The sequence below is a fragment of the Osmerus mordax genome, chromosome 27 (assembly GCF_038355195.1).
Source record: "Osmerus mordax isolate fOsmMor3 chromosome 27, fOsmMor3.pri, whole genome shotgun sequence".
Taxonomy (NCBI): domain Eukaryota; kingdom Metazoa; phylum Chordata; class Actinopteri; order Osmeriformes; family Osmeridae; genus Osmerus; species Osmerus mordax.
The window spans coordinates 8,022,653-8,031,770 of NC_090076.1; the positions used below are offsets into that span (position 1 = coordinate 8,022,653).

Genomic DNA, 9,118 nt, shown 5'->3' on the forward strand with positions numbered 1-9,118 from the left:
GATGGGTGGTTCTAGTGTGACAGTAGAAGACTTTGGAGAAGGTGTTATATAATCTGTGTGGTGACGCTAGCAGGTGTGAAACTGGTAGCGCTGGGATCCCAAAGCACCACTGATTGTTTTCTAATTGCCTGGTTAGGTGATGTAGAGGTGGAACTGAGGTTGGAATTTCACCCAAACATGTTTATTCTTCAACCCAGCAGCCAATGAGACACCTGCAAGGGTTTCGCTCATACATAAAACCTGAAGGGTTGTTTTTGACCATGGATGCAGCACACTGCCAGCTTACATTTTCATCCTTCTTAGCCCCTTGGTCTTAGGGTAATCTTTTCCTGTGTTTTCCCATGTCACGATAAAACCCGTATCGAGGCTTCAATCTTGAACAGATGAGAGTGTTCAAGACCAGCCGAGTGCCAGGTTAATGCTAGCTGCTGGGCCTGCTGTTCAAGATGAAATATATTAAAATCTCTCATTAAATTCCCAGGACCCAATTAAGTGTGCAATTAGGAGGCTGAGGGAACTCTGTGCAAATGAAAGCACGGCATTGTGGGAGGTACAAGCCTGGAACTGATAGCTTCAAATCAACGGGAGGGAGGGAGGGATTGATGAAAAAAAAAAGCAAATCTATTTTTGAAAAGAGGGCAGTTGCTGTTTCAGCCCTCTCTGTGGGGCGTGATGTTTCAGATTGTTGGACGAATGGGAGAAAAAATAGAACACTGTTTCCAGGCAACATTATGCTAACGACACATCTTTATTTATCATCGGTTTTACCTGTTAGGTTTCCCGCTCTCATCTCTCACATATTTATGTCAGATCAGTGTTTTGATTAGTGGGTCATGATCCATTTACAGGCTTGGTAAGATGTATTTGTCGTGAAGCGGATGTCTAAAATTAAAAGTGTAATATCTATTTGAAACATGATAATATTGATGTTAGCTGTCTGTGCGTCACGGCAGTTGGACACGCCATCCAATTATATTTCATTTTGCATCTCCCCTGAGATCTTGTTCTGTAGTGCCTGTTTGTATTCAAGTTCCAAAAAAAACTTTTGATACCTTTGAAATACACACAGATAAGAGTACTCTGAAGTAGTTGTACTTTGATCATTCAATTTCTTGTGTCTTTTTTCCTCTTGGAAATAAGACTCACCTTCTGTTATGTTGATATGGCTGTGTGCTACATTTAGACTGCAACCTTTACACAGTATAATCCAGGGCATTGGGATACCTCTTTTTTGGTGAATCTCTGATACTTTTAAAAACTGTGGTCAGATGTGGGAAAATATTTTCAAAGGATAATAAATCACGTTTTACTCGACTATTTTGTTCCAGTGTTGTGCTTCAAGCACCGTTTTTTACAGGAAGATGTCCTATTTAAATTAATACATTTTTCTGTTCAGTGTCTTCCTTGAGTTTGCTAAAGAAACATCCCAGAATGCATTGCGAGGTGACTGCCCTACTCTTTTTGCTCATTTTATTCTCAGCTGACAGGAAGTTAAAAGAGGATTTTCATTGGAATATGTGGTGTGTGCTCAAGGCACATATTCCAATGAAGTCAGGTCTGCTGAGTTGAGCACAAATGTATCACTAAACGTTTTTGTCAATACCAAGCAAGATTGATCGGATTCCATACAGGTGAGATCTAGAACAAGTTTGTCAAGAAGAACTCGTTGCTCGCCTATTGTGTGTGTTTGTTTGTGTCTTATATTCCAACCCAGGCACACACAGCCCTGCCTTTTCAAAAGAGTCAAACTTGGACACGTTTCGCATACCTCTAGTTGTCTAAATAAAGAGATGATGGATGGATCAGCTCCTTTGCACACTAACCGCTGCAGTGTACATATTGACTAGTTGTTCTCCAAAACATCTGGCAGTGATCGCGTTTTGACGTCAATGTTCCTGCCTGGGTGACATTTACCGTGAGTAATTTGTCTTCAGAAGGGCCTCTCTGTACCAGAAGGGAACTGTTGAACGCTGAGGATTCTCTGAAGCGATCTCATACATACAGTCACACGTTGATTTACGTCTGAAACAACATGCAGTCTTGCATGCAGTTGTTCTCTTTCTCTCTCCCCTCTCCCTCCCCCTCTCTCTCCCCCCCCCCCCTCTCTCTCTCTCTCTCTCTCTCTCTCTCCCCCTCCTCTCCCCCTCTCTCTCTCTCTCTCCCTCTCTCGCGCTCTCTTTCTCTCCCTCTCTCGCTCTCTCTGAGCTAAGACTGAGCAAACATGAAGGAAATTCCTGTCTGTTTTCGAAAGGTGTGGGAGCTCCTAACTGGTAGGGTATGCTTCCAGAACACACTGCAGGAAGGCTAGCTAGGTTGCCAGGTGTCGTGTGTGGAGAGAGGAGAGGCTAGCTGTGGCTGTTTGAGATTGTCTACTTGCTGCCTCTCTCTGTGTGTGGGTGTGTGTGTATGTGTGTGTGTGTGAGTGCTGTGGACTGCTCTTGCTGATAAGAGACAGTCAAAGCCTTCCATTTTCATTAATGTCCCTCAAAGCAGAGAGATTCACGCCAGGTGCACTAGCTCTGACTCACACAGACACACACACACACAAATGTATATGCATCAATAACAGACAACCATTTAAATAGGCACTTTCTTTTTTTCAGTTTGGAATACGTTTGCGAAATAAATCTTGCAATTCATGGCTTCATCAAAACTCGAACACAGAAACATTCATTTCACACCATTGAAGAAAAGAAGACACTTCTTCCATGTGTTTTTTCATCTAAACCGTTCCAGTGAACGCAAGACCAAAAAAAACTACAACATTTTTATCAACACCCAAAAAGGAATCAATTTACCAGCATGGAACCCACGCTTGGTGTTTTTTCTCAAACAGATCCAGCATTTGTGGAGGCAGCTGGGTCTTTGTGCGCTGCCCTACCCCTCACGGTGCCCAGACGGTCCACAGACCCACAGCTGAGGGAGGGGGGAAGGAGAGGGAACAGCCCTGTGCATACTCTGCATCAATAACTCGACCAGAAAACTAACCTTTCGCCTAGCCAGAGTCCAAGTAGAGCCTGACACACCGTCGATATTCAATACCCGCCTCTTCGGAGAGCAGGGCGGGCCTGGTGGAATAGCATCTTAGCAGGGCAAACTTTTCAAAAATCTTCTCCTTAAAAGTCTCTCACAATCACGTTCTCCCCTTCTCAGCCTAACTCATCGTTAGATTGGTTCTTTTTCTTCATTTATCTCCACATCTTTCAGAGTCTCCCCTGGGCTATTGTGTTGCTGTGTTCCCCACCCACCACCACCTACACCACACACACAAACACACCCCCCCCCCCCCCCCCCCAACACCTGGTCTGGACTGCATTAATATGTTTTCATCCGAAACTGCTGTGGGCCCTTGGTTTATTAACGTGGAGGACCACCGAACACAAAATGTCCCCAATTAAAATGAAGATGAATTACAGGTCCAAGTCCATCGAGGCTGTGCCTGTGTGTGTCTAAACCTCTGCTTGCAGACAGCCTATTAAACACTGGGTCTTGACAGTGCCTCCTTCCCAGTCTGCGAAGGGGAGGTGACAAAATGTCTGTCTGGTAGGAGAGCAATGGTGCCAAGAGCAGTTCCAGACCGCATTCCTTCCCTACTTGTACAAGCGTGTCATCTGCTGTCGACAGTTTGCGTGCTGTTTGATTTCCGTATGTCCCTGTCTTTTCCACACATACACAGACACACACACACACACAGACACACACTTAAGCTATCTCCGCTCCCCAAAACAGGTAGTTAGTTTTCCGCAGGTGGGCAGGGCGCAGAGAGTTTCACTGGTTTCCCCTCCGATTCAGTTGATGAGGGTCACGCCTGTCGACACGGAAGCTAATGGAAAAGCAAACCAACGTGTGATTGTTCCAGGGGGGGTCCCCCTGGCAGACGTGGGAGCCCCACCAGCTCTGCTCCTGGAGACGGTGTTCAAGCTGCTCTGCTCTGACCCCAGGGGACGGGACGCTCTGACCAGGTCTGTCTGCTTTGAAGAAACCGCGCCATTGTTTTCCTTCATCTTGGAGGACGGAGCGTTGGGGAATAAGGACTGACTTGACTTGGAGAGGGTGGAGGGGAGAGCGGGAGGGAGGAGGGGAGAGGGTGGATGGGAGAGGGTGGAGGGGAGAGCGGGAGGAGGGTGGAGGGGAGAGGGAGGACAAGCGGACGGCGTGGCGGCGATTCTCCTGCCTCATATTTAACCCTTTGCTCCCCTCCTCCTCCCCTACACCCCCGCAGCCCCACACCTACCTCTTTAACGTCCCAACTCTTCCTCTCCTCTCGTCTCTCTTGTTCGCCGCGTCTCCCTCGCCCCCTCCTTCTCCCCCCTCTCGTGAATGAAGGAGGGAGGGTGAGCCCCGGAACAATGAACAGCCAAGTCTTTGTGTGCGGGGGGCCGAGAGCCCAGTGTGATGGTAATGACCGACGTTCTCCTCTCAAGGGCTGAGAGCAGCGCAGGCCTCTAATGGTAGGGAGAGAGAGAGAGAGAGAGGGAGAGGGAAAGAGAGAGAGAGAGGGAGGGAGAGAGAGAGAGAGGGGCAGAGAGGGAGAGAGGGAGAGAGAGAGGGAGAGAGGGAGAGAGGGAGAGATGGAGAGAGAGGGAGAGACACCATGGCCCTGAAAGGAAGGCAGACTGAAAGCCATAGAGACTGACTGTTCCAGGACTGTCAGAACCTTAACCCAGGATGGAACAAATGCACACGACGAAGGAAAACGATTCGCCAGAGCCACTCTAGCACTCGGGCGCATGCACACCTGGGTGTGCCGCGGGGGAACGGGGTCGGGCATCTGGATTTAATCACGGTCGCACATGTTGGGATGAAACCTGCACACAAACACGGCATGGCGATCGCACGACAGGTTCAGCGCGACTGCAGCGAGTCTTTTCGCGCCTCAGAGCTGAGTTGATCAAATATTCCGATGACGGAGCGAGATGTCTAAAGGTGTAATTACCTGTGGAGCAGTTGTTTCTTTCCGCACAGAAATGTCCAATCAAAATAAAAGCCTCTTTTCCCCCGAAATGACAAAGTGGTTGAATTAAGGGGTTGTGACAGGGAGGTGATGACCTCTGTGCTTCTCCTATTTACATTTTGCATACTAATAGCTGTTTGATTAGCAGAGGTGGATGAGGGTGACCTTTTCAGCGTTATGTAGACTGCAGTGAGGGTGACACATTGGGCAGCCGTCTTAATTGTGCCCAGAGATCCGCCCTCACAAACACACACGGGCGCGCGCGCACACCTAACACGCGCGCACACACACACATCACACACACTAACGATGCACATCCAATCGCAACCACTAAAAGGAGCACACACACACACACAGAGACACACACACACACAGACAGACACATACACAATCAATCTGAGTTTCGGGGATATACATGACCAAAGGTGAGCCCGTTGTTGCCAGAGAAGAAGCCGAAGATAATATTCGCATCACAAAGTAATTTTCCACTTGATGGAGCCGAGAGCGATGAGCCCTGCTTAGCGCTGTGGGGGCCTCATGGTGAGTTGGGAGGGGGATGCACGGAGGGATATCTCAAAGCACGCTCCACCTTTCAAAAGAGACATTACAGGGCACTTACTGTAGCCTCCCTGGATATAATGATATTTTCCAGGCCATGGATAGGCTCAGCAAGGCCGTGTTGGTGTGTGTGTGTGTGTGTGTGTGTGTGTGTGTCTCCTGGAGACCCAAAGACCTCCGTGTGTACCTACCATGAGAAGTTGTTCAGTTATGTGCGTGTTCCTACTTGGACATCTAACCCCGTTCTTCGATCTGTTTAGATGTTTGTCTCTGTTTCCTTCCCCTGCTCCACAAATGAGGTCCGATCATGGTGATTAAGTTGAATTCCTGGCTTAATTATCATACAAGTTGTGGAGGAGAGCAGAAGGTTCCTGCTGGATCTTAACCCCTGGTCCGGAGATATTCTCACCAGACATACCCTGACCATGTAGGTCTCAGACTTAAGATCACAGGAGGACTCTTACACACAGTTGGTGATCCTGATTATCTGCCGATTCCTTTTAGCGAAGATGATTATTGTCTAACACTCCAGATAACTTTTTTGGGGTTTGTCAAACCATGGTCGAAACCTAAAAGAGCTCCAACAATGAGATTGAATTGTGCAAAATGAATCCCTCACATTGTACTGAGATGGAAATGTAGGAATTATCAGTCTCCCTTTTCCTCTCCACTTTTGCTCTCTCTTTCTCACTGTCTTTTGTCTCGCTCTTGTTTAGACTCCCTCCCTCCCTCTCTCTCTCTCCCTCCCCTCCCCTCCTATCTTTCTCCCTCCCTCCCTCCCTCCCTCTTCTCTGCTGCAGGAAACAGGAAAGTGGGGAGGGCTGTTTGGCTGCCGACAGCACAGAGTCAAAACGCGGCGAGGACCGAGAGCCGAGTCGAAACTGTGATGAAGCACGACCATCGAGACTCGAGGCTCAGGTATCCGAGACGATCACTCTGCTGGCTGCCTGCAATGCTTCGCGTTCTTCACTTCCCCCTTTCCTCCAGAGATTCATGAAACATCTGAATTCCTGGGTTTCACCAAAACCCACGATGTTGTTATTCATGTTGAGGATCATACCAGTGCAGCACATACATTAAACAGTGGATATTGCGTTCGTGAATCAGAACGAAACGTCACGGCAACACCGTGATAAGTCTCCATGACATTCAGTGATGTCCTGAGCACTCACCGTGCGGCAGGGTAGAGGGATCTAGGCTGGTTCAAGTGAATTATTCAGTCCCACTCAGGGCACAGCTCTCCAGGGTGGGCCCGTAGAATTATAGATCTGTTGATGCAGAGCGGAGAGCCTCTTGAGGTATAGAGAATCTCCGATGTGCGGCCTGACAGCACGTCATTACTGGATCCAGAATATTGCAGTTTCCTGCGCAGAATATTACATGAACCCAGACAGAATATGACAGCCACCAGACAGAATACGAGAGTGACCCAGGTAGAATGGGACAGTGACTCTGTCTACAGGCCTGTGGAAGGTGAACAAACACATGTAGGATGGCCAATGGAGACATTAGGCTAATAAGACTAGAGGCACAGGTCTTCTGGTCTTCTAAGATTGGAGGACCAGAAAGCCTTGAGTCCACGGAGATGTAGGATCTGGGTGGCACCGGTCCACTAAGATCCAGATGGCTTCCAATCCTCCACCAGGTCCACCAGAGTGCTCTGTTGGGATCCAGTCCAGATATCTGTGACCTCGGCTCTGATTGGCTAGCCTTCAGCAGCCTCCCCACTGTTGTCAGAGGGGTGGAGCTGGACGTGAGTGGAGTGAGAAAGGAGACAGGCCCAGAAGGAAAGCAGATGGAGGGAGAGAGAGAGAGAGAGAGAGAGAGAGAGAGAGAGAGAGAGAGAGAGAGAGAGAGAGAGAGAGAGAGAGAGAGAGAGAGAGAGAGAAAGAGAGAAAGAGAGAGAGAGAAAGAGAACAACTGCATGCAAGACTGCATGTTGTTTCAGACGTAAATCAATGTGTGACTGTATGTATGAGATCGCTTCAGAGAATCCTCAGCGTTCAACAGTTCCCTTCTGGTACAGAGAGGCCCTTCTGAAGACAAATTACTCACGGTAAATGTCACCCAGGCAGGAACATTGATGTCAAAACACGATTCACTGCCAGATGTTTTAGAGAACAACTAGTCGATCGAGAGAGAGAGAGAGAGAGAGAGAGAGAGAGAGAGAGGGACAGGGAAAGACACACACAGAGAGAGATAGATAGAGAGAGAGAGAGAGAGAGAGAGAGAGAGAGAGAGAGAGAGAGAGAGAGAGAGAGAGAGAGAGAGAGAGAGAGAGAAAAGGTGGAAACTGAACTTTTTCTGCTCCTCTTGACATACACAATGAGAGACAGAAATATATTGCCAGCCAAACTGCCATAAATACCTATAATCTTCTCAACTCTCTGGTAAACACTCTCATGACTCATTCTGATTATTGCTTCTTCTGCGTAGAAAAACAGCTGGCACAACATTAAAGCCATACTCAGGTCACTGGATTTCCTAAATCCAATTGACTTTGTCATATGGATAACGAATACCGCTCTGTTTTGATGCAAATACGATATTACAGTAAGATACTTTACACTGCATGAAAATGTGTGATAAAAAGTCAGACCAAGCATTGCCTGGGAACAGAGATCGGCTTCAAGAGTGTGTGTAACTGCTGTGTCCGGAGGAGGTCAGCGAGGAGGTCAACGAGGTCAGCGAGGATGTCAGCGAGGCGCCCAGACGAGCGCAGCTGGTTTCCCCTGGCGAGGAAGCACCCCGAGAGGGAGTCCTCATCAGGGGAGCTGAAGAGGACTGGAAGGACAGCCATATGAGGGACGAGGTAGGAGAGACACGTGAAGGTGTCTGTGTGTGTGGTCAGCGAGGCAGCGAGGCAGGAGAGGCAGAAGCCCACACCAGGTGTTCCCCCCTCTGGAGAGAACCAAACTGAACCCAGAGGTGGGTCCTGCCAGCAGACACTAAGACAGCCTTCAACCGAGAGCTTGTTCTGTTTTCTTTGTGCCTAAGTTGGTTAAATAAATTCCCTCACGGTCTTACCCTTCTACTGGCTGTGCCTGGTCTCCTCCGCCTGGTCACAGTGCGTTTGTGTGTAAACGCACATTTCGCACAGGGAGTCAGATGGCTGAGCGGTGAGGGAGTCGGGCTAGTAATCTGAAGGTTGTCAGTTCGATTCCCAGCTGTGCAAAATGACGTTGTGTCCTTGGGCAAGGCACTTCACCCTACTTGCTTCGGGGGGAATGTCCCTGTACTTACTGTAAGTCGCTCTGGATAAGAGCGTCTGCTAAATGACCAAATGTAAATGTAAATTTCTGTGTGTGGGTGTGTGTCTGTGTGGATTTAATTAGGGGTAGCTGAGCTCATTTCTGGCATAATTGAGCGAAATCATCTCATCCTCAAAATGGCTGGAAAATCTGCTGTGAGGACACAAGGGAATTCCGTTGTTGTCGAGAGCGACACCATCAGCAAATCGGCTCCCCTCCCACCCCATCAGAGATGTCACACTAGGGACTGTGTCCCCTCTCAGCCCCTCCCCCTCAGATGGAACGGTTATTAAACTCATTGGCCAACGCGACCAGCTGCCTTACCTCCTCCCCATGCCAGGAGAAACGGTGCTGA

General features: G+C 48.5%; 1 protein-coding gene across 1 annotated transcript in view; it reads left to right on the top strand.

Annotated features, from left to right (window-relative positions):
• Positions 1 to 9,118, top strand: part of LOC136936612 (uncharacterized) — a 14,540-nt gene extending 5,422 nt beyond the window's left edge. The window contains exons 6-10 of the mRNA XM_067230220.1: positions 3,793 to 3,962; positions 6,313 to 6,430; positions 7,158 to 7,265; positions 8,175 to 8,324; positions 9,041 to 9,118. Coding sequence (XP_067086321.1) covers positions 3,793 to 3,962; positions 6,313 to 6,430; positions 7,158 to 7,265; positions 8,175 to 8,324; positions 9,041 to 9,118 — 624 coding nt within the window. The remainder of the gene's footprint in view (positions 1 to 3,792; positions 3,963 to 6,312; positions 6,431 to 7,157; positions 7,266 to 8,174; positions 8,325 to 9,040) is intronic.